Raw genomic sequence first — 26,540 nt, forward strand, 5'->3', positions numbered from 1 at the left:
AGGTAGCCCACAGACCTCGTCAAGGCTGTGGGGTGAGCCTGAAAACTCTTCACAGCATTTACAGAGGGAGCAATGACGGAAACAGCTAGATTCTGTTACTGGAGCAATATATTCAAATCAGAAAGACTAAACAATATTTTATTTACATTCTTCAGAATTTATAAAACCAAGCTCATCCACTAGTTGCCGTTGCTTTGTTATGCGAGATACCTGGAGAACAGCTGCGGCTTTGCTGATGTACTTACCCAGCAAATACCTCTCCATCCCTTTTTCAAGGTAAGCTGATGTCTTGTGGCAGCTTCTCCATATCTGACACGAGCAGCTGAGGGATTTGAGCTCACTCCAGCCTGCCTAATCCTCCAACTGGTGCGAGAGCCGCAGACTGGCAGCAGCGGCGGCATTGCCTGCATCCTCCTGGCCTGCCCGGGGACAATCGCTCTGCCTCAGATTCACAGATGGGGAGGATGGGACAGAAACGCACCAGCGAAAAGGCAAGTACACTGCATTGGCTTTTTGATGTGGAAGCAGAATGGCTAAAAATAAGCTCTGATGTGGTCCTGTTGGCTGGATGGTGCCCACCTGCCCGTGCTACCAGGTGTCTTGTGCCACCTCCAGCTCCAGAGGTGGGGGAGGATCAGCTGCCTGGGGTCACAGCAACCCCTGCCCAGCCAGCCTGCGGTCTCCAGGAAAGTCATACTCAGCCAACATGACAACACCAGGTCCCTCTCCCCAGGCCTTGCTGGTCGCTACAAGCCTTGTTGTACTAAACTAAGCAAGAGCATGTCACTGGCTTCATCAGAGCAAGTCTGAAGCTCAATGTTGTCTCCATTTCAGGTGAATTTTGGAGCCCATAAGTGTCATGGGCTCCTTAATTATTCAAAAATAATTAAATTATCCTTACTTACAAGCTAACCATATAGACATGAGAGCCTTACCGTGGTGTTATTCCTAATGCCATAGCCAGGTTCCAGTGGACACAGCAACTTTGCCTTCAGACCTTGCTGCCACTGAAAACTGTAGCAAAGAACCCCTCTGCAACCTCCTGATTGAAATACAGATATAGACCCCAGGAGCAATATTTAATGCATGACAACCAATTGTTACTGTAACATAAGGCAACACATCAAGCTCAATCCCTGCTCTGCCTGCAGTCAATGGAAGTTTTTCATCATTCATTTAAATGGAAACAGGATTAAGCCTGTTATGTGGCCTCCAGTGAAATAACAGAAAGGAACATAAAACAAGTGCAGCACAAGGGGAATCCTTTCCTGCAAAGCACTTCATCAATCTTTCAAAACCTAAAACGCCCCCAGGGACAGATTGCAAGCTTGCTGTCTCACCCTAAATGGAGGTGTAACTCTTTATGCCTGAAGACTCTTTACTCGTCCTGTCCACAAAAAGCACAACTCTCCCACTACTGCTTTAAGGGGCTTCCCTAAAAACACTCAATAAAATGTTCCTCTTATAAAGGTCAGTGCAAACATCTCTATTACCCTCTGTGGAGTCCATCACTTTAAAAGTAAATCAAGCAACGCTGGTTTCACAAAGCTCCAGCAAAATTTTCTGTTACTTTTGAGACAGTTCACCATTAATACTTCTGTCAACTACACATAACAGAGGGTTAATAATAATAATAATAAATATGGGGTTTAGTCACACTACTGTGCAGTCATATTCCTCCTCCATGAGAAAAGTCTGGCAGATATCAGTATTTATCCAGAAACTCATGAGTGTAGCTTCTAGAACTTGCCCTTTTTCCTAAGAATACATGACAGTCACTGAAAAACGGATATGTGTAAGAGAAGATTCATCAAGTTTCACATACCTTTCCAAGTATTACTAGTTCCCTTACTGATTTTTTTACATTACACTAACATGCAAGTCGTCAGGCTTACCGACTTGGGTTTCCATCATAGGCAATTACTTGCAAAAAAGAAAAAAATGCATTACGGAGGGGTCTTGATTATAGCATTGTTCACATTTGTGCATAACATCTACTCCAATGTGCTGCTGTGTGCTCTGTGGCAGATTTGAGACACCTTATTTATATGTGGAGGAGAAGGGATTCTTCCTGGAGACCACTTTACATCCAAATCCTAATATCCCCCCCTCTCTATTCTGAGAACATTTTCTCCTCAGTGTTTTGCATTTGTGGGATGGCAAAATTCTGCACCAGGACAACTTGTTTGCCTAAATCTGCTTAACTTAGTATCTGATAGAAGCAGAGTGCACTGAGAAATCCTTCATTTACAGCTGGTAGCTAAAATCCAGCAGTCACCATTGAGATTTATAGAATATTATTTCAATATTGCAAAACTATAAATTAAAAAATAAAAGTATGTTTGCAGGAGAGACTGTTTGCTTCATTTTGTGTAACTCATTTTGACCCACTATCTGCCATCTCTTTTTTTTACGATTTGTCTTCAAAGATCAGCAGATTAGCTACTTTGGTGTCAACCCTTCTCAAGAGCCAACTTTGACACTTCTTGCCCAGCCCCAGTAAGGGTGGGCAGCCAAGCACAGTGCCTGAGCTGCATGGCATGCTTGGGCCAGCCCCACAGATTTGCTGTACCCTCCTTGGTTTGCTAGCAACAGTGTCAGAAGCTCTTCCAGACCCAAATGAGGTACCAGTTAAGGTACAGAGACTAATGTATTGGGGGGAGCAATTGAGGGTAGCAATGCAGCTGCACTTTGAGACAGTGCTGCAATAAAGGTGGCTTCATCCATAAATGTCTCTCCTCTTCTATCTGTGCAGAACTTGAAAAATGCAGTCCTTTCTTCCTGGCTTTTAGTAAATTTACGATTATCAAGGTCTCGTAGCCAAAAAAAAAAAAAAAAAAAAAAGAGAGCCACGAAGAGTATTGGAAAGATAACCCTGGAAGTGTTGGGGGAAGTATCTACATTTTTTGTGAATTATATTAGGCTTAATGGGGCTGCTTGATATTACCTGGCTGCCTGCAAGTAATTAAATAGGAGGAGGAAACATACAGGAAAATGAAATGACAGAAATTACTGTGGCGGTTGGGAGTGGGGGAGCCACAGATTGAAGAAAAGTCCTCCTGCTTCACCCTGCCTAGTCCAGTGGGTTATCCAAATATATAAGCAAAAAGCTCAGGACAGAACCACAAAAGACCTGGCATAGAGAATAAACAGAAAAAAGGGAGCAAATCGTAACGTTTGGAGGCAAGTCTTTGGTAGAGAGGCTCCGAAGAGTCTCCAAGGCTTTTCTCTCCTGTCCCAGACTTGAAAAAGCCAAGCTGCCAAGCTGCACTGCTCCTTCATTGACCTATTTTCTCTACTTAGGAATAAAACTTTTGCAGAGCACGGTACCGAGTTGCTGAGCCCACCTGTGAGCAGTGACCCGGAGCAGATCCTGCCATGGCTCAGGGTTATCCCAGCCCTACCCCTGATCCCGTTCCAGCACCAGCGGGGGAGGTTTAAAAGACTTCTTGAAAGACTCTTCTCCTAGAGCCATGGCAATTTTGTACTGCTTTTGGAGGGTCACCAAATCATGCTCACAAAAGGTATAACAAATGAGGGCAACTAACCGACTTTAGGGTTGAACCATCTAATTCTGTGGGCTCTACTCCAGCACGCCAGCTGGACCAGGAGACTTTCACTGTCCTTTGTATTTACAGACACAACTGTTTCCTTGAGGCAGAAATTCACTTAGCATGAACTGTGAAAGCTTCCCTGATAGAAATCATGGTTTGAATCTATTATAGATCTACCTTCTTTCAAGCTGCTCACGATTCTCTCACCTTCACACAAGCTGTCTTCTGGTACTCTTAGGAAATGCAAACAGCTACTTTTACCTACATTTACCTTATTTTTTAACTGCCATTCCCATCCATTTCCTCCCCTTTAAATGAATAATAATTAAAAATAATTTTTGACTGATCTAACCATTCTTACTGGTGCCAGAAAGTGTTAATACTACTTTGCCCAAGGCTCGTTCTACGTGGGAACAAAACCCCAGCACAGAGAATGTGTGAGATAACTCACAAGCCATTTAACACGTGTTGCTCTACTTGTCCACTGAGTCTGCCTACCGAAAGTCACAGTTGTGTGGTTAAACCTGACACGCAAGAAATAGATGCTGATGCTGATTTAAGAATCTGACAGAATTCTCTCAATGTCAGCTTAAACAGCAAACAAATACAAAATCCTGCATAGAGAGATGTGTGGTCTGTGTCGTAAGTATCTGCGTTAACCTCAAAATTAGCAAGCTTCAAGTCATGTTCCTGCAGCATTTTAAGTGTACTGCAAATTCTAATGGACTAATTTACTAAACATTTTAATTGTTTTCACTACAAAAAAAATAATAATGACTGCGTTGCAGGGAAAGTGTTCCAGTAGTAAACTTTACAGAAAGACATGGACATTTCTCTTTGACAAAAGGATTTACAGAACAAAACACCTGAGAGACAGTCTGAACATAAGTCAGTCAGGTCATCTGGGCTCATATAGCTCATATCTGAGATATGAGCTCATTACCAATAAAACTTGCCAAAACTAGCACAGCAGCTCTCCAGCCTTCCCACCTGAGATTCACCACCAGCTTTGCTCATGACCCCATTTCTCTTTTGGAGCCTCACTTCTCCAACACAATGTCAGCCAGGCTTGTGACTCCTTTTGGGACCTCCTTTCTCAAATTCCACTTCCCTCTGCAACCCAACTTGCAGGACAGTTGCTGTCACCATCGTTCACCCTTTCTCTGTCCCAGAGCACTGAAGAACTTACTTCCTCAGCAACGCAGCAAAACCTCATAGTGAAATGAGCATTTTGCTGCTGATCACACTAAAGGATAGAGGAAATCCATAGGAATTTTACAGCCAGATAGGAGTTTTCAATCCTCAGGGACACACAGACATCCAAATAATTTCCAGCAGACATGTAGAAAAACAGCAGTCACAGTTTCACATATAATACAGAGGCGCCACACACGCCATCTCCATTTGCTTTTCTCAGTCCCATGTCGTGGGACACCTTGAAACACCAACCCATGGACCGAGTGGCCAGAAGTCCCCAATTTGCACTCCTGGTTGCCTGCCTGTGCAGAGAGACCTCTCTGTCAGTACAGCCCTTGCCTCAGTCAGCCTGAAGCAAAGCCCAGTTCCCAGAGGAGCTGCTGTTTTTTGGCCTCTGGCTCAGCTTGCATGTACACATGGAAGACCTGCTTTCGGCGCTGGGCTGTGGCTGCATCGCCAGCAGGAGATGAGCCTTTTGCACCGAGCATCTGCCACAGGTGCCTGGCCATCACCTTTCTCCACTGTTAAACTCCAGCATCTAAACAGTTTAATATTAAATAATTACAATAAAATAGTGCATATACAAAGCCTCCTGCCTAACAGTTCTCAAAAAGACTGACGCTGTTAAACAAAGTCATGACACACCTGCAAGATAAATACATATTTTACACAGCAGGAAATGGAAATACTGGTACACAGAACATGAGTAAGAGTAAGATGAATATAGGTCCACCTCCAGAAGGAAGATTATTTAAGAGTTACTCTTCTTTCTGCTAGCCATGAGACATTCATTTTGAAATCTCCCTGATTACATTGGCATCCCCAGTGGGAACTGCCATGTCCAGTACCAGTTGGAGACATCCGTTACAGACACTTCAGCTGGAAACCAAAAAAGAGACAGCTTATGAGGCATCCAGGTCTCACACTGAGCAAGGACTTTGGGAGATGAGTTGCTAAATTTGTGAACATGCACGCAATCCCGGAATGAGCAGAGAAACTTCCATAACTTTCTGTCACCCCTCAGTGCTCTTGAGCATGAGAGAAGTGAGTAGAAATACAAAAAACAAATAATGTATGCAAAATGATAATGCAGCAGAAGAGGTGTTCCACCTGGGCCTGACTGCCAGTCCAGAGCACCTCAGTCCTCAGCGGCACCAGAGAAAGTCTGTGAGAACCCTGACCTCTTGGTTTCCACCACGGCACTTAAGTAACACCTCTGTCCATCAGCGGAAACATAGGGCCAGTGGAGTGGCTGCAGGTTGATGCCCTTGTGAGCCGGCACATCTGCTTAGCTTATATTGCTGAGATTTTGAAATTACTCTGTGCAGTTAATTTCAACCCATCACTTTCCTGGTAGGTTTTGCAAGCTGAAGCGTAATTGATTCTACAGGGAACTCCAGTCATTGGTATCTCAACATCTCAAAAAAAAAATACTTTAAGACAGCTGCTTTGCAAAAGGCACTTCAGAGAGGAAGCGCAGTGATTCAGAAAAGTGCTGCTGCCAGGCAGCCAGACTCCCAGCACCATGCTGTGCTCCACAAAACTTTCCCTTCAGCTTCCACCTGCTCCAACAAGGTTGGGTCACTGGTGTCTCCTAATGGAGAAACTCCACTGCTTTAATTCAGGCCACATTTCTTTCTGCAGTGAAGTGTGGTTCAGTTTGAGATTTTGTATATCACCATGAGGATATACTTTGGAAGTTCCTAAAAATAAGTATCAAGTAAATATTTAGAAGTTCCTAAAAATAAAGTAAATGGCCCGGGGAAACACTATGAACCCAATTAGTCAAAAACAGTAAAAAAGCAACTTGACTAGATGAGCTTGCTATTAATATAAACTATTTCCTTTCACCCTTAAATTACAGAAATAAAAACAAGAAGTAAGTAATCTTGTAAAATACACATTGTGCAATACCCTGAACTGAACTGTCAAGCGAAAAAACCTGACTGAGGGCTCTCGCTCATGGGCCAGCCATGCCCGTATTTCAGGAGAACAATACCTTAAACAAAGGCTTTGAAAAATCATAATCATAACTAATAATCAGGAGTGGCAGGCTCTTAAGTGAACACAGGAAATCAACATCAAGGTCCTTCATGAAAGCTGGCATTGCTTTGCCTTGGTTTCCCTTCAATCCCAGAAGAAATGCAAATAAACCTGTGACAATTCCCCTGGCGCAGACGGAGGCAGACCAGGAATGAAGGAGGCTCGCTCTGTCAAGACAGCCTCTCCCTAACTGCCAGGGGATGCATATTAATGCCACATTGCCATAAAAGCTTAATTACCATTTTATACAATTATAAATTATCTTTCGAGGCTATAAGAAAAGCGCAGACCTTCTGCATTTATGACAACACACGCTGTCCTTCCCACCCAGTCACATTACCCGCGGTCAACAAATTTCCTGCCATCCTGCACGGTCCCCAGGTACTTACGTGCCTGCCATGGAGGATGACCTGGTCAGGCAACCCCACAGGATTATACACTCAAATCCAGCACCTGTGCTTAAACCCAAACAGGCTCCTGCACCTGATTGCAGAGGAGAAGAAAACTTTGGCAGGGAGACAAGCCAGGAGTCCCTATGAAGACTTATAACCAAAACAGGAAAGGGAAGAGCTACCGAGAGAGCAGAAGGGCAGGAAGTAACACTTGTACGGCAGGGGCGGGGAAGGGACTTTAAAGAAGAAATGTATTCTTTCTTTTAGCTGATTTACTGAACGAAAGTCCAAACAATATAGATTAAGATTAGATGCACTACCTTTGCCTCATTGGTGGCATGGATATTAAAGACATTTTGCTCATTTTCTCAAGGCACTGTAAAGGTTCACTGTCCAAGAAAAAGCAAAAGCAAACAAACCTCAGACGCAGAAAAAATTGCTATTATTCATTTATGGCATGGGCATTTGCATGGTGCAGAACCAAACCCAGGGGCCCCGTTGATACTGGGGGTACCCGTCCTGCCTTGCCACCAACCTGGCATTGCCCACAGCTGCCGAGGGCCAGCTCCTGCCCAAAGCTTGAACTGGCACACCTCCCTGCCCAGGCTCCTACACAGTCTCTCATTTACCATGGCAATACAGCCTTTGGATGGGAGCTGCCTTACACTTTGCTAACTCAGGGTCCAGCCAGAGCAAAAGGGTTTTTTTGTTGCTCTCTGTCATCCTACTTGGGGCATCACCATAAATGCATGAACTAAGAAATGCATCTTCACAGAAAGTAGCTAATCGATTAAGTAGCTTATAGAAGGACATGGGAGAAATCTCCAACGTTTAAAAAACAAGACAAAATTTGCTCCACGGGGTATGTAAGCAATGCCTGCCCTATCTCCATCGCCAGTAGCTTGGGGAGCCCCTGTTTGGCTCAGCAGCAGGCAGGTCCTCAGCCAGCTGGTATCTGGAGACAGCAAAGATGAGACTTCATCACCTCTCCCCTGCACTCCTGCCTGCCCCATGCTAAGCCTCTCACAAATCACATACGGGATTTGTCTTGGAGTAACCACTGCGGAGATCACAGCCATAAGGACAAGGATACCTCATCTCATGGCTTGTCCTGTAGAAAACGTGCAATCCACTACTGCCTTTCAGACAGTTTGTTCTGTGTACCATCTATTTTTTAATTAGCGTGCTTTGCAAAACTAAGCCTCCTTGACCATGCTGTGCATGCAGGAGGCTCCTGAAAGACTAAAGCCTTTATTTCCACCTGCCGTGAGCTGCCAACATACCTGTTTGCATGCATCCATGTTCCCATTAACAGGGAGCCTGTTTTTTCTCTGCAGTAATGCTTCTCCCTCCTTTGTTATCTCTGCAGGCTCTCGTTTGCCTGCTTTGACCCTCCTTTAATTGAGCACTGCCATTTGGCTATAGCAGCAAGATGGCCTATTGACACAAATAGAAACCCTGCAAATTTAGGAATAATAATTGAAAATATTGGAGCAAAAGGAGTGGAGGTCCTGGAGAGCAGGACAGCAAATTAATACTTAAGTGCTACCTCACCTGGAGTAAAACTGCAGTGGTTTGGAAAGGCTGCCTCCCAGAGGTGGCAGGCCCTTGAGACAGATCATCCTTCTTTTCTCCCCATTCCTTGGTTTGGCAAAGTTGTACACATGGATGTAAACACTGCAAAAGATGTCTAATCTTCACAGGTTTGCCTCAAGGCATGGGTGCATTATGGCATGAGAAGATTAACAACAGAGGAGGAACTAATGGCAGGAGAACAGAACAGGGGGAACTGGATGGACCCTGCTATGTTCTGCTTGCAAACAGAGAAAGCTGGGGGTTTCTTCCCGTTTTCACACGAAATTATCTTAGGGGTCTTATGTGTCTAAAAACATTATCTGTGATTACACAAACCTGGACCGTGCAAATATAAAACGCAAACTGCAGAAGAAACCCACTGGATAGTCAGAGATCCAGCTGCCTCTCCCTGGGTCATCATGAGCATTCCCTGCCTGATGACCTTACCTCCTGTGCCTTAAGAGCACTTTTTAACATGTTGCTTCAGAAAATACTTCTCCCATGACATTAATGGAGCCACCCCACAACATGATGCCAGGAAGGCAGTGCAGGATCAGCATGTGGAAGGGGGAAGGAGGGTTCGCACCCACTTATGTGTCACTGCAGCATTTTGCTGAGCTACTTTGTGCCCACCTGGGTATTACACAAACCAGGAAACCAGGAACGGATGTGTTACCTAATCTGATTCCTGTTCCCTAAAGTGCAATGCAAATGAAGAACCTCCTTCCCCTAAACTCTTGCAAAAAAAACTCATATTTCTCACCTACTTTGATCCCTTTTGCCTATCTGCCCAAACTCAACCTGGAGCAGCCATGGCACCCAGGTAACCTCCCAAAGCACTCCACGAATGGCAGAGCCACTCAGCTCTTGAAGACCTGCTGGAAATTAAGCAAGGACCCATGATTTCACCAGGGAGGCAGTGAGTAGCTGCACACGGGCTTTCTCTGGGAGTCAGCACTGGGGGCTCTGAGGTTTCCACTAATGAGAGCAAAACCTGCAGAGCCCTGAGGAGACCAGTCTTCAGAAGGTCACACCATCTCTCACATCCTCGCAGTGGTTTCAGAGTGCAACGTACATGTGAATAACCTTAGATTCCTGTTTAATATAGCAATAAGAGAGGAGTGTAAGAAGTAGGCTGGATTTGGCAAGCACACCAGCTACATAAACACTTCAGTGTAGTTTCTGTTGGGGACCATGGGTGACAAACACCGCTCAACTCGAGCAGAGGAGCAGAGTGCTTTTCGCATTCAGCGGTTTTCCTGTTACAAAAGATCACTTTCATGGTCCAACTGAAAGACCTGCAGAAACTACTGGTGAAATGGCACCTAGCAAAAAAATGGATGTCAAAATCTAGTCGATCTGACGGCTGCTAGGGCATCACTTGTTCAGCTGCAGTTTCTGATTTCTCTGCAGCAGATCTCTGTATAACTGAAGGGTTTTGGTTTTCAACTGATGGGGGAAGTTTAAAACCAAAAAGAAATACAGTAAGTTCTCACTGACATTTAAGCAAACCTTTTTCTGTTGGGTTTCTTTTAATGTTTTTTTTTTTTTTTTCCTGTTTAATGAAACATTTTATTATCACTTTTCTGGGATTTCAGTTTGGCTGCATTTTCCTGATATTACGCATTTCTGCTTTGAGATCTGAGTGGATTTTGGGCAATGCCTTGTTTCATTCAAAAACTCCTGCTTTTCATGAATTTAAAAGTTGACTTCATTTGGAGTCAAGTGGCAGTTCCTCTGTCTAGCTCATACACTGCTTAGAATATTATTGTAGAGCTTGTCCTTGTAAACAGTACCTTACTGCATGTACTAGAAAAGAATGATGTAACCTGAAAAATGCATCTCCAAATAATCAGAGACTCGAACCACTAGCTGCTCAGATGAGCCACTCTGGTTCCACTGTTCTAGGCAGAGGGATGCAAGGTGATGGTCTAAGGAAAGCTCTGAGCAGCCTTTTTATTTCTCTGATAGCATGTGTTTGGGACAGATGCAGTCACTGATTTAGGGGGAAGGAGACAGCACTTAGTTGTCAGAATAGTCTTCCTGCTAAACCAAGCAGATATGATTCTCCTTACACACAAATTTCAGCTACAATAATATCAGCTAGCTCCTCAGCTAGAATAATCTGGTTTTAAAGATTTGGTTCTCCTGGACACAAATGCCTTCAAGCACATCTGAAAACTCTCAGCCTCCCCTCAACTCCTGTGAGCACCGAGCGAGCCCACAGCACAGCAGAGAGCAGGTCACTACTGTCACATCCAGTGTCATGCCAGGAAATGGTGACAGTGAGTGGGACAAAGGCCAGCACTGCCCCTCAGCGCCCTCGTCATAAGCCAAATTAATTTCATTAAGCACTACAGCATACATTCCAGCAGAAGTGCCTCTAATCACCCTTTTGCATTGCTAAAATGCCTCTGCTGCCCCAGACTAGAAAGGGAGCACTTTAGAAGGAAACAGCACTCTGGGACAAATGACAACTAAGACTCAGTAGCTGATTTCTATCCAGTCCTCACAAAGGACCATATGCTGGATAAACAGATTATTTCAGTCATGTGTTGAGATCTGTGTGAGAAGATCAGGATTCCTGAGCACAGAAGAGAGGCTTTAGTTCCAGTTATGTGAATATTCCCATTATTCCCATAGGTTTCCAAGCAGCACGTCTGCTAGCCATGTACTAGCTTTTCATGTTCCAAAAATGTCTAAGTACTGTATTCACTTTCTTTTGGAAAGTTTCATTACCAGATGAAAGATGATTTGTATAAGACAATAACATTACATACTTTCAAACCTTAGAGCTACAGACTGAATGCAGAAGGGTGTCTCAGCCTCAAAATGACTCATCTCCAAATACAAAACCCAGTTAATTTTTTAAGAATGAAATTATGCACTGTAAAATGCGTTGTGCATACTCTAAAAAGACTATTACAATCATAATGCAAAAATAAAACTGTAACCATCTAAGAGCTATTTGGAGGCAGACATGATTAAACCTTTTTTTTTCTTCTTAATAAGCACATATTTTACAGCTTCCAAATAACTTTTTAGATATATATATATATATATCTGTTGGTTTAGATTCAGTGTTACTCCCAAAAGGCATCTTGTTATATTGCACAAAATTCAAAATTCGCATATGGTAATGTCTTCCATTTAATGACCTCATGATTAAGAAATCTGAAAGTTCACAATGAAACTGTACACTCAAATTTAATAAATTACAAGGCAATTATATGAATATATGCACAAATGCTACATAACAGCATATAAAATATGCAGCTATATATTCAGATTCGCAAAACTAATTTCACAGCTGTTAATAGTCTTTGAATGTAAGACATTCCTCATACACTGCGATTTGCAACTGCTAAACGTGCTGATGAGACAAAACTAATGCCTTGTCCTCAGAAAGTTTAACCCTGAATGTTAATATATGCTATTGCTCTCTCAAATCTCTTTTTTTTTCATGCTTTTCACTCATTTTAAATGACCAAGAAAGACACTGGAGAGTAGAATATACCTATTTAGTATCACAAGAGTTATAAATGTGCAATGAGCTAAGGTGCTAAACTGCCACTTTGACAGCAAAACAATTGTTCCTGCACTGAGTATATTTTATAAACAAGAGTCTTCTTGAGACTATTAATTTAGGATGCAATCCTAGGATGCACTGCTGATGTCCGAGGACGTTTTGCCATGGACTTAAAAGAGACAAGACTTAACCCTTGATACAGGTCTGATTCTCAATTCCTGCAGTGTTCTTTCCTAAGATGATTTCATCTCCGCCCCCTCACTCCACAGAGGGAACAGTCAGGACTCACCTGCTTTCAAGGAGACTGTCTAGTGTGGCTGATGCGAACAGCTTAGGTATTGCATTGAGGAAATAATTGTATTGCAAAGAATTAACTCTGTGGTTGCCTTCAATTTTCCCCTCTATAAATTGTGATGAGCAATGGGCAGTAAGCCCAGACCCCACGTTAAGCAGCATGGAACAAGTTATAGACCATATGGAGAGAAATAAACTGCCACTTCATACACAGGATATCTATAATGCTTTTTTGCTTGCATCAGCTAATTGCATATCCGCAAATCAGCACATTTATAACAAATGGAGCGTTACGATATAATGGTAAATGTATTCAATATGATCAAAGTTTGCCAGAAAAAGTTGCCCTGAAAGTATGAAAGTACTTAAGGCTCCCAAGTGCCTGGGACATTTTACAGTCCTTATGAAACAAACACTTCCATGTCATTTCATGGCAGCCAGTGGTACAAAAGACTGTATCTTCACGTCCACAATCTCACTGCAGCCACCAGCATGGGCATCTCCCTGCTGCAGGCAGAAGGCACCTCCATGCTCATGGAACCCCAGCACCCATGCCTGCTCCAGCAGCAGAGAGGTTACTGCTCCCGTCAGTAGCCTCAGACAAGCTTTATCACTGCCTGTCTTTTCCAGAGGCTGAGAATTGGAAAGTATAGACTTTCAAACCTTCTTCTATCCTGCAGATTTTAAGAGGTGTATTTAGCTTTCCCACATGACTTTTTTAATGTTAAAGCAAATTAATGACCCTGATCTAAAGAGCCATTAGCAATGGTCTAAGTGTCAATATAAACTCACTTGGGATATCAGCTAAAAAACAATTTCATATTTATGTCACCAAGCATATGCTATTGCCCAACACTGCTCCACAGCAGATGTGTTTTCTCCTTCAGCTTGCATTTTTCCTTAGTCTTTAGTAAACAGATTATCACAAGTGGTTTCAGCAGCTGTAGGCAGTGGGCATTTGAATGCATACGTTACTTTTTGTAGCTTCTAATTTATGGGGTGGTCACATAAATTTTTGAGTTTTCATTTTGAAACAAGAAACATCAATTTTAACATAGTCTCACAGAGAGATTAGGAGCTTCCTGCTCAAAACTAACATTTGTTCATTTCTAGTACAAACCTTTGTTATTTAATGCTACTCATGTCTAAGTAACATAATTCAAACCTCGTGTTTTATGAAGCAGATGAGATACCTGCATCATGAGACACCTCTACAGCATGTTGTGGGCATCATAACCCATTGGAAGTGTTTTTGTAAGAAGCTTTTCAGAGGCACATGGATGGGTGAAGTACAGCCTAGCAGGTGTGAAGATAAGGAAAGGTTTTCTGATGTAAGGGATGCTGGATTGAAGAGAAAGCATGTAAAACCACCTTAACAGATTGGCAGGGAAGAAGCTGACCAAAAAAAAAAAAAATCAGAAATTACATTTAACTGTATTTTTATTACTTGCAGTTCTTTAAAGGCATGTGCCTGCCTGATGTTCAGGTTGCCAAACTGAAAACACTTGATATTCATTGGGAAGCACTTTTCAAGACAGCAGCACCATCCCTTGAAAGTCAGAGCCCACAGCACAATAGCAAAGTGAGGGCTGTGTTGAGCAGGATGGCTTTAAAAGCTGGTGAGCAATACTGCTTGGGGAAGAGAGATGTGCTAGTATGGCATTTGTTGAGGTTATAAGTGGACTAGACTCCAGGTAAACACCAAGATGAAGAATGCCTGGCCTTGGTTTTACATTTGTTTATGATATTTGCGCTTCTCAGAACAGGACAGGTTGGAAATAATAGTTGGTATGTGGACACACAGAAACTTCAACTTGCAGAAGGATCCCTGGAGGTAGAACGGGTATGGTCAGCAGTTCTTCCTGTCAGCTCACCAAATCTTTCATTACCATGTAACACACTGTGGAGCAGACACACAAGGAAGCTCTTTCCCGTAAAAATGGCAGTGTCCGTATTCCTGCCCATTTTTTCATGTCTTACAGCAAGTAAGTAGCAGCTTTTACAATAATCCCTTACAACATTTACTAAGATGCTAATCTAGTTTTGCATGACTACAAAACCTGGTCCATTCTTGCTGAAACTGGTGGAAAAACTCCCATTAGCATTTTCAGCTGCAGCAGAAACTTGGTTAGGCAGTAAAACAAGGTAAATAATACTGGGCTATTAGAGCCTCATCTTAAATCCAATGTCTGCACTGATGATGGTGGGCAATGAATGTGGCCTCAATACTTGCAGATAGGCTTTAGTTAGGAAGAATAACAAATTACACCTGGGCACAAACAACAGTCTATACAACTGAGTCATAGTCTGTATTAGATTAAGTATCTTCATTCTGATAAAAAGTGAACATTGCAGGTCTGATAATTTGTATTTTCCCACCATGGAAAACATACAGCCCTCTTCAAGATAGACATAAAACAGCACCAAATGTAAACTAAGTGTACTCAAAAATCTGTATACTAACATGCTGTAATCAGTCTGGGGGGAGGGGTGTCCCTAAGAATAATAATTTTCAGATTATTTTAGTAAAAATAAACTCAAGGAGAGCTAGCAAATAGAGATATGCAGTAATCAAATCCTTTGTCCAAAACTACTTACAGTACTTAACAAAACAAAAATGATCCTGGCAGCCCCTTGCTTTCCTCCTCCTTCCCTCCTTCCATTATTTCTTGGCAAAGATTTGTCCCCATTGCCTGGCAGATAAAAATATTTGATAAGTGCCAAAATCGAAACAGGATCCCTGAGCACATTTGTGCACCAGACTTGTTTGCGTGCGATATTTGGGATTTTGCAAGATTACTATGTGTTTTTCTAAATCAAAGCTGCACATTGTCTGCAATGCACAGGACACTGAAGAGGAAAGATATTTACAATACTGGCAGAAGTATTCTTGCTTTCCTGAGATTTGTACCCTTTTTCCTCTAGCAACCTCCCTTACCTCTTCTAAACTGATGTTCTTGACTTTGATATGTCCCCTGTAATGTTCCCATCATGCAGAGACACCATATAGCACCACTTGCCAGGAGTTACTTGTCTGACTATAAGTCACCTACACAACATGTGCATGTTGGCAGCGAGCAGCTGGTCAACCAGACCATGTGCTGCCTTTGTCTCAGGAAGGGCTCCGGTCTGAATCACTCTCCTCTCCATCCACTTGGTGAGTCTCACAAACCAGTGACTTCTATTCCTCTGTCAAACTAGGCTGAAACTTTTGAGTCTGCTGGTCAAATACTGGGAAGGTGGTAGAAAGACAGAAAAAGATGTGATAGACAGAAAACTGAAGCAACCTATTTCCTTAGGAAGCCTTATTTCCTTGGGAACACAAACTAAAGAGAGGTTGGTAGTGAGAGCATCCCAAAGAATCACTGCTCACCTTCATCAGTGCCCACACCAACTCCTCCATCTCCACCCAACAACAGCCAAAGCCTCTGCAATGGCATGCACCATCCCTTTTACAGTTAGCTTCAGGCTCTTGTCAAATACAGTATCATTTCACCACTGATCACAGTCACAGAATCACAGAATGGTAGGGGTTGGAAGGCACCTCTGGAGATCATCTAGTCCAACCCACCTGCTAAAGCAGGCTCACCCAGAGCAGATCACACAGGAATGTGACCAGGTGGGTTTTGAATGTCTCCAGAGAAGGAGATTCCACAACCTCTGTGGGCAGCTTGTTCCAGTGCTCTGATGTTTATATGCAATAGTATCCAGGACTAAACTTACTATTAAAAGCACTTCCAGTGCTATATTTAGGCATTTTGGTTACACATAGCCTGTCGCTAATTTCATTAAATCTTATGAACAACAAAACTTGAAGGCACAAAAAGGCTGGAAACTGACCAGAAAGGATGTATTTGGGCCAGAATGTAGAATTATCATCATCAGTCTCACAGGCCATGTCACAGGTTTTGGAGCTGCCATGAAAGTACATTGTGTCCACAATATGGAGAACATGTTCCTACAGTTTGTGGCAATTTTCACAACTCAGAGATAACAAAGATTCTTCCATGTTTCTAGCAGATGAGCTAAAAAGTCACTAAAACAATGGTCTCCAAACTTTTTGACTGTGCACCCCAATCTATAAATTGTATATATGTACTACTGAAGTTCTACAACCTTCTTTCCATACCCCAGTGGTTTGTCTCATGCACACGTCACTTTGGAGACCATTGCACAAGGAGATGACAAAACAATACAGACTCTTGTCTGAGTTTCAAAAGGAAGCAGGTCTACTAAAATGTCAAGATTTTGTGAAGCAGAATCCTATATTTTTACTGAGTCACAGTGTCCAGCAGACTGAAATGTATCATTACTGGAAAACTGCTGTGGTGAAAAAAAAGAAAAAAAAATGTATGGCAAAGCAATTTTCAGTAAAATTTCCAAAACTGTATACTAGAAACTTAAAGTCCTTCTGCTGATCTGGCAAGCTATAATGACTTAAAAGAGGGGGAATGGAATGAGTTTTCCTCAAATTAATGCTGATTAAGAAGAATAAAGAACTAAATCACCTTTGAATAACCATGAGAAATGGAAAACTCAGTTATTCTTTGATGCTGACCTGTAGAAAAAGACCATATAAATTCCTCCGAATTCAAATCTACACTTGGTAAGTAGTAGCAAACACAGTTAAACTTCATAAGGGTGAAAGTTCTTTATAGTTCCTATATCCCCCATTTTTTCCCCTCCTTATTGGGAATTACTGACTTTTTCTAAAGAAAAAGTATAACTTTCTAGTGCTCCGGCATTTTTTTACTGCCTAAAACATGTAGGGTTTTAGTCAACACTTCAGACTGACTTATCAAGAGATAACCCACTTGTCAAGAGATAACCCACCTGAAGTTTAACATGAAAGTTTAGCCCTTCAGCCATTATATAGACTGGGAGTGTTCAACATCTTAAGATGTCAAGACATGCTTTTCATAATAGCACCTGGTCTTATTACAACAGCACTGACATATTTAGAACTGTTCTTTTACATAACTGATAGAATGTTTTGGAAAAAAAATAAAAAGTGAACCAAAAATCACTCACAAGTCAACAAATTATGGTAAGGACAGCCGGATACAGAGAATGGAGAAGGTTTCCAAAGTACCTCGTAATTCCTTTCCTACTAATGCCTTTCCAAGCCTGATTGCTTTCTAAAGCTCCGCCACCTCCAGGATAACAAATTGAGGAGGCTGAGATGAGGTGGTGGAAGGTCTCTACAAAGGAGTGACAAACCACCCACAGTGCTTCTTCCACTTGGCCGGGGTGAAGGCAGCCCAGCCTCTCCAGTAATGCTGACAGCCACAGCCAGGTGGGATCAAAAGGCAAATTTCTCTTTCAGATGCAGCAACCAGTATTTCCCAACACCAATGAGAATATGGGAATCAGCGTCCAGAGCTGTATTATGATTAAATTGATAATTTAAAACAAACAAAGAAAAAACCAAAACAAGTCTTCCGAAAGACTTAATAAATTGCCATAACCTTCAACCTCATCCCCTACATCTATGCTGGCTTCCCTCTACACCCTGAAGAGCTGATCAAAATCAAAACTTATGCAGAAACTTGCAATCAGTTCATCACAGGATCTCTCACAGTGAACTTCATAATTGGTGTGTTATCAGCTGAGCAACGTTACAGCGTTATTTGGTTTGCTGACACCAACTCCCCAGAGTGCAAACAGAATACAAATCAGATAAAGCTCTGAATTGTCTCTTGGGCTGCACACTGAGTTTAGGCAGTTACAGCTTAATGGATAAACCACTGACCCCCGAGACCCCTATTCAAGCCCTGCTTGTGTTCCCGTGACAGGCTGCAGAACTGGGTTAGGGAGCATTAGTTTCAAAGAACCATTTTCCTAAGTACTGTCTGCATTTTTTGCCATGAGCCTTTTCTCTTCAATATTTCTGCATTCCTTGCCTGTCTCATTTCTTTCTGCTTAGGCTGACTGGCTTCTAACACCTCGACAATGGTCCTTATTTACTCAATAATACAACCACAGCTGGAAATCAGACTACGGATTTGGGGAACGCTCATCTGAAATATGTTATGTGTGAAAACAAAACTTCCGTGCCTCACTCTTTAGGTTATGGTAGCCTGCGCAGGGAATGGTTTCCAGCTTCCAGCTTGGTGTTACGTAGCTGGTGGACTCCTCATCATTTATCTGGTTTTCCATCCCTCCCCCATATATTTTCTGGATAGAGGCGTTTTACCCTTCAGGACTCATCCTGCCTACCCCAGAACAAGAGAAAAGGGCAAATAGAACAAAACAACCGCTATTAATTGGCGTGCTGTATGCCTCATTGCTCTCAGCCTCTCACTTCCACTGCCACTTAGACTTAGGTAGACGTCACTTTGAAAATGGGAATAAAACCTGCTGATACACATGGTTTTCTATGTTTTGGTTTCTATACAGGCTCTTTTTGTCTGTGACAGGCCTGAGGTGGGTACCACCAGGCCTTGCCATGCACCTGCTTTTTTTAAGGATGAAAGGTGGTTGTGACCTCCTGTCTTCTGCTGGCACTCTCCTGCCAGAGAAAAAACGAGCAGGATTAAAGTGTATACAGCAGCTCATGCCTGTATTAACTCATTTGACTACTACTCTGCAGTTCCGAAATCTGAGAATTTCCACCAGAGACTCACCAACTATTTAGTCATCAAAAAACAAGATCACACAAATAAATATGTTATTTAAAAAATGATTTTTAAAAGGATCTATTTAAAAATATTTTAAAATTATTTAAAAATAAAAATTGCTGAACCCCATGTCTAATTTAAAACAATATTCAATCTTTGTCTATAATGCTACACGTAATTTCAGTTAGCAAGAAGTGTAGTGCATTGAAAGAGAAGCAATCAAAGTCATGGTCAGAAAAACAAATGGGATAAACTGTAAATATATTTCATATATTCAAGATGGGCACCACTGGTTTCTTGGTCTTAAATGGAAGATTTATCATTATGGAAATGATGCTAAATTCTACTTATTAAAAATCAGAAAAGGCAAAACCAAACTGGTGCCTCCAGTAGATTACCCAAACAAGGATGATCATGGCAATTTTGCTTTGCATCAGTTAACAGGAAAAAGTTTTAAGGAATAGCGCTATATTTCTCAACCTTCATAAGCTTATTTTCTAGAGTACTATTATCATGTAAACTGTCTCTAGGAACACACATTTCTTGTGTTTGAACAAACCCAAATCAATTCACCCCTCTGATGCAGGTCAGACGTGCAGGGAGATGGGGGTGCTGGGGAAGGTTTGCTTGGCAGCTCAGGGCTGAGCGGGCTGAGGGCAAATCTCTTCTATGTATTTCCCTTTCTGCAGCAAGCAAAAATGCCCCACCCTGAAAAACAGCACTTGTAGGTTGTCACAGGATAAAACAAACCTTAAAAAAATAAAACAAGCTTCACAAAGGGGCTTCTTCTTAACATGGCTAATGGCTCAGGTTCCTGTACAGACAAAGACACTGTTTGACCTACTGCTCTAATTAGAGGAGTAGTGATGTTGACATTTGTGTTGTATAAAGCAGACATGTTAATAGCCAGAGGGAAAGCTGTCAGTGCCTCTAAAGATCACAGCATTCATGGCGATGCACGATGCAGCCTTTAAATATTAAAATAATCAATTCAGTGCTTAAATTCTTTTGCTGATAACAAGAAACAATCCTCAAATCAGAAAAAAAATATATCAAAAAACAACCCCAATTTCAGTCAGTGTTAATGCTGAAAGATCAACAGTTAATACATGAATCAGTTTTATTCTGCTGAGTATAGTATTTCCATCCAGATTGTATGTAATCCAGTTTTGCCAGAAGAAACACAAGCAATTCATACTGTTTTTTTCAGTTACTATTAAAATAATAACAACCACCAGAGACCGAGGTTCATACATTCGCATGTGTCAAGTTCACTTAAGCATGAAAACAGACACCTTTTCCCATTTATAAATACATGAAGTGAGTTTGAATTTAACTCTGATCTATTGCATCATATTCCCTTGACATGAGCCGCACCATTGCTACCGACAGGCACTTCACGTTTTACAGATCAAAATCCCTGCAGTAAATCCTCTCTGTGCAGCGCCCAAGTACCCTAGAATGACAGAGAGCCTTTAATGCTGCAGCTCAATTAGCTCCAACCCCCCCTCAGATTTTTTCCCCAGCATGTGATGTTCTCAAGCCCACTTTTACCCAAGGCAAAGCTGAATATTAAGCACAACAGACTGACAGGAGGAAAGGTCTTCTACAGGCGCAGAGGTGAAGAGAGGCTCGGCATCACTCATCACAGCCCACAACATGCTGCTGGCTTGAGACAACCCATCCTGGGCACTTTTAGAGCCTGTTTTGTAATTAATTTCTCTAAGTGGATAATTGAATCATTAAGCTGAATCAGAGCAGTACGATAACGCACAAACCAAAAATGTGACTCTTATTTATCTCAGTGTTCAGTCCAGCCTTCAAAACCACTGCAATGCGATCCCTACTGTCAGTGACTTCTGAAGAAAACAATTTAGCCTGGTAGGCACCATGCTGTCCAAGCTTAAAAAAAATAAGAAAAAAGATCTTTAAAATGGTATCTATTTTGTTTATATGTGGATTGTACCAATTGCCTCTCATTCTTTTACTAATGCTTTAAATTTTTTTCCTAGCTTTTTAAGACTGTTCCACTTTCCTCTGCACGCACCCCATGTGACCAGCATTGCTCTGAGTCTGCACATGAAGTTCATCTGTTTCCATACACAGCTCCAAACACAGCACACAGACTTATATATATGAAAGGTAAATGAGACAATCTTAAAACACGTTATGGCAAAGGGATCTATGATCCTGCAAACATGCTTGAAGGGTAGATTACAAGGAGACACCCCTTTTGAAGAGGGGCAAAGTTTTGGGTTGCTTCAGTACAGCAAAATCTGTACCTCATTTGTTGATAATCAAGAAAAATCAAGCCTAAAATGACAGTTATGTATAAAGAATACAAGGAACCGGGGCCCCAGTACACTACACATCACAGCGGGGGAGGAGGAAAGTTAAGTTCCTGTCATTCTCTCTTCACTGCACAAGTGCTACTATTCCCTATTGATCTCCACTGTAATTGTAAGTAGCTGCAGAAAGCCATTTCTACCTCAAGACGGTGCTTTCCAGAAGCAGTTTTGCTGTTTACAATACCTTTGGGAAAAAGAGGAATGCAGAGGAAGGAAGGAAATTCTGTTCCCTCAGATTAACTTTATACTGATAGAAACCCATTGATCTTGGGAGGATTTTTTCTTATTCAGAAGAATATGCCCTTCCATTCCCTGCTCCAAAAATTAGACCATTTAAGCATAAACTGGGGCACAACAGGCAGATGCAGCAAACGGCAGAAAAAATGGTAGACGTACACACAGCAGCAACAAGACACGAGGCCACAGCAGATGGTTTGCAGTCAGTACTGACTGGGCAAGAGAAGGGAGCGGAGGTGGGTGACGTGACAGGTACATCAGCATCAAAGGGGAGATGAGGATGAGTTCAGAAATGTGAAGCTCATGCTGTTGTCCAGGCAGTCACCTATCTGCTCACACAGAAAGGTCTCATGAAGAACAGAGCTGAGACCGTGTCTTTGGAGGAGGCCCAAAAGCAACAATTGATTTGGTGCCAACAGAGACAAGATTTGTGTGGAAGACTGTAGATGAACATCGCAACAGAGAAACTAAGGATGGTGTAAACACCTTCTCTGAGCATTTCCAGGGAGCAGTCTTTGAGAGGACAGAATTGGCCCATGTAACACCATAATTCATGGTTCTGTTAGGACATTTAAACAGCATTATGGTGGCATTCAAAGTCCTAGACCCATCTCCCACAGGTCACCAGTCAGATTTGTCACAGCATACGAGATGTCTCTTCCTTTCCACCACATCCTCCTGTTTTTTTTTAGGAGGAAAGTGGCTTTGCCACAGCAGGCTCAGAGCAAGCAAAGGAACAAGCTATATTTATCCTAGAACATTTGCAACTCCTGATGGATCTAGAACATAGCAGGGTAAAAAGAAATAAATGCTGTTTTCCAGTATTGCCATTAGGACTTGCACAAGCCAAGCGTTATAAAACAGCAGCTGAGATAATAGTGCTTTACATAGTCCCTGCAGCAACAAACCACCACCTGGAAGAAGACAGGGAGGAATCAGGCCCTCTATTAATAGGAGGCCCAAAAGCCTGATATACCGGTGGAAAAGTTTTGCAAATTCATTGTACAAATTTGTACTTTCTTTCCTCTTCATTTGTTTAGCGTGTGCCTGGCACATGATTTCTAGGCGTTACTATAAAGCAATTTGTTTCTCCAGACAATAGGAGGGAGCAGCAGGTGCCTCCGGAGCCAGTACTGCTCCTGCTTTTACACTTGGCTAAATGCAACCACTGCAGACTACAGCAGCTGGCAGCTCAGCCACAGAGCCTGCTGTGAATTACTGTTAACACACACATTTGGTTTTATTATGCCTTTCTTCTTCCTCCAAGTGTTGTGGTTTCTGGAGTAATCACAGGCACTGTTTAGAAACATGCTAAGAATGAGTGCTTGAAAAGCACTTGCAAAGTTCACCTGGAAGCTCCTGAGCACAGGGGTTTGCTGGCTGCACCAGAGATGCACCTGCAGCCTGTGAGGTCTGATGCTTCATGGAGGGATCAGCCTCAACTCCAGAGTCCCCAGCTGCTTCATCCAGGGTGTTCCCTTCCCTGCCAGGTTCCCCAGCTTCCTCTTCAACCTGGTAATAGGACTTCCCTGATAGATACCCATATTAAAATTCAGATTAGTGTCTCAAGACAGCAACTCTACTGTGTATACTTTCAGACCAGATCAGTGATGAAGTAGGGACCACATATAAAGGGAGACCCTGCAGCTAAGTAGGAAGAAGGTGGGGGGGAATTCAGAGGAAGAAACAATTTTTAAGGTTCTTAGATCAAATTTTTTGTCCAGAGCAGCTGGTGCAGACCACAGCTTCCCCCTAACACCAGCACAGGTTTTAGGATTTCCACTGGGAAATCTGTGAGCTCTCTCAACTTCCAGCGTTAGTGGGGGACTGTGCCCCTGGTGATGGAGAGGGCTGTGTAAAGGATGCTACCGGAAGCCAGTGTTTCAGCAGAATGAGACACTCACAACCTGCTGCTGGGGTTTGGTGTCTGCCTGAGCAGAGCCACCAGCAAACGGGGTTCAGGAACCAGGGCTGCCAGATGGGATGCAGGCTGAGAGCAACATGCGGGTGAAGTTTTCAAGAGGTCTCCAAAGCTGGGCAATGAATTTGGCATGTGCTGAGCCTGTCATGCTAAGAAGGGCTGTTGCTTCACAGCTGCTGAGGCTATGAGCCTACTGACCTACAAATGGATCTGCTTCTCCCACTGTCCTCCTGAAATTCTAGGTTTGGCTCACACCATGTTTAATTAAGGTTGGAAGCTTTCATTTTTTTTCTGAAAACCCAATACTGAATAATAAAACATCCAATCAGCCAGCAAAGGAGGTGACTGTACTATTGGACTGAAAGTTATAAGGCATCCATAAAGCCTCAAAAGGTAACAGCTTGGGTACCAATCTAATGCAGTAGAGGAAAATAAGTAACTACAGGCTCATATATTATTGGGCCAAAGCAAATTACCTGCTGATGATATCTTTACAGCATGGATGCTGGGAGTGGAAGGATGGTTGCCAAATGGAAACCCACTCAGCCTTGGTAACCAACTGACATTGCTATACCCGTAGATGCTCACAGCAGATGGAAATTGATGGCTGTAATCTCCACGAGGAGGATGCTGGCTGCACTAAGCCACCCCTGCTACCCACCCTATGTGGCATGACCATCAATCTGATGTGTGTTATTAGCACAATTCAAGGTTACAGACCATTGCTGGAGAAAGAAATAAAAAAATCCACACTGAGCAATTGCTGAGGGAAGCAGAGAAACAAGTTGACAATTTTTGTCCATTCACTGGATGAAGATACGGCACGTGAGCAGCTCTGAAGTTAACACCTTAGCACTAGAGGCGCAAACATACGTTTCCATCCCTGTAACTACATAGTGTGGTTCTCTGCCTGCCTGGCCGCAGCATCAGTGCAGCTGGTTTTCACAATGCTGGGCCACAGAAAGGGTGAAGAGCAATAGCGGAGATGACCTTTAGCGTAGCATCAAAGGTCTCTTGTGAAGAGTTGCGTTTCCACTGAAATACTGTTCAGCTCAGTGCAAAATCGGTCCTGTGAGATGCTGACGTTACACAGAGGGCTGGCTGGTGCTCTGCGGGGAGCGCTGTGTGCTGCATCCAGTGTCATGAGCGAGCGGCGCGCACCCGCGTGCCTCACGGTCGGCACTGCCCGCTCAGGGGATTCGGGGCCGCCTTCATCTCTGACTTTCTGGAAAAGACAGAATCAGGGCAACTAACTTTTTGCCACGTGCCGCATTTGCTGCCAGCAGATTTTCTAGCATGCACACAGCCACAGCAGCAGGAGGAGTTTGCTCCCCTCCCCTGTATTTCCATGGATAAATAACCCAGCGTACATCAAGATAAATTTATCTTGGGTGTAACTCAGGAATGTCATTGTAGTTAAGATCAGAAATTATGTGGGCCATAGTACAGATGAAACTGTGTCACTGGGGAAAAAAAAATTCAAATGCATTTCTCTCACAATTAATAGCCATTAACTTTTTAGAGGAAAGAAATGTTGAGAATATTTTACTGAATGCATGTTTAAGAGAAAACAGAATATTAATTTTAAAGAATAATTTTCAAATGCTTGTAATGATAAAATGTTCTTCTGATACATAGTTCACAAAGATAACCCCAGGCTAGAGTAGGTGGAGACTAACATATTGATTTCATTGAAGCAGACAGACTATGCATCAGTTTGAAAGCTGGCCTTATCGTTTTCCTTCTTTGAGTCACTAGCAGAATGGCATAATAGGAAAGCATTTTTTAAAATATCCACTGTGGCTGATAGAGCTGAAAATATGTTCTGAAACAGCTCTGCTGACATACAGAGAGAGAGAAAGTGTCACTTATGATACAGCATGATTTACGTAGACATCCCTATTATAATGAGTTACTTTTTAAGATCCATTCACCCTATAATGATTTACTGCAATTTTTAAATTAGAAACAGACAGGGGGAAAAAAAAAAAACACGTAATTAGAAGCCCATAATAAGACACACTGTTATGTTTCTGTTCTTTCATCTTGGTGCTGGTAGATACTGCTGCAGTGCACTTCCCATCATAAGAGGATATTTTGTCTTTTCTACCAAGGCTAGCAGTAGTGGTACATTCTCCTTTCAACAAATAGTCCTGAAAGTCTGCTTTGCTTTTAAAAAAGAATAGGAAGGGACTAGAGAGAAGGCCAAATTGTCTTGTTATGAGCACTGCTTTGTAGCAGAAATCTGCCCTCCAATTTCACTGAGATGCTGTGGTTGAATCCCCTCCAGTGTCAGCCTCTACAGAGCTGGAAGATCTTGCTTTCCATGTCCAGAGTCAGATGCAGTGCCAAAACCAATACATTGTTCATCTACCAGATTTCACTGCAGATTTGGCAATTTGCTAAGGTACAAAGGCTATTCAGCACACACTATTGTTTAGGAATCATTTGCCTATTCACAGTACATGATTTATATTTTCTGGAGTTTTTTCGCAAGTTGTTCTAGGCCCAGCAGATGTTATAGTAAAACATTCAATACATATTGAAAAGTCATCAGTTCTTGTTTTATTTTTGCAAATTGAAGGGCGAATTTCAGGACAGGATGAAGCAGATGTGTAATTTTTTATTTCTTTGTAGTGGTCTCCAAGAAAGAGTGAATAAACAGTCTTTAAATTGGATGGCAAACTCCTTCCAGCAACAGAGATCTCTTGTCTGCATCGGAGACATTTCTGAGGATTTTGCAAGATATTCCCAACTATGCCTTTACTATACCCACCTCTTCTTCTCACAGATCCTTTTGCCCATTTCAAACATTCACTTTGCAACCACG

The 26,540-nt window shown here is 42.4% G+C and overlaps 1 protein-coding gene across 3 annotated transcripts in view; it reads right to left on the bottom strand.

Moving 5' to 3' along the window:
- EVL (Enah/Vasp-like) overlaps positions 1–26,540 on the bottom strand; it is a 156,376-nt gene that overhangs the window by 79,622 nt on the left and 50,214 nt on the right. For 2 of the 3 annotated variants that reach the window (XM_082058774.1, XM_082058772.1), the window contains exon 1: positions 7,184–7,351. The exons of the other annotated variant lie outside the window; for it this stretch is intronic. In XM_082058774.1, the coding sequence (XP_081914900.1) occupies positions 7,184–7,194 (11 nt within the window). In that variant the 5' untranslated portion in view covers positions 7,195–7,351. Of the gene's footprint in view, positions 1–7,183; positions 7,352–26,540 lie in introns of those variants that run through there. 3 annotated transcript variants of the gene reach the window in all.

This window comes from Streptopelia decaocto, assembly GCF_964273445.1.
Source record: "Streptopelia decaocto genome assembly, chromosome: 7".
NCBI lineage: Eukaryota > Metazoa > Chordata > Aves > Columbiformes > Columbidae > Streptopelia > Streptopelia decaocto.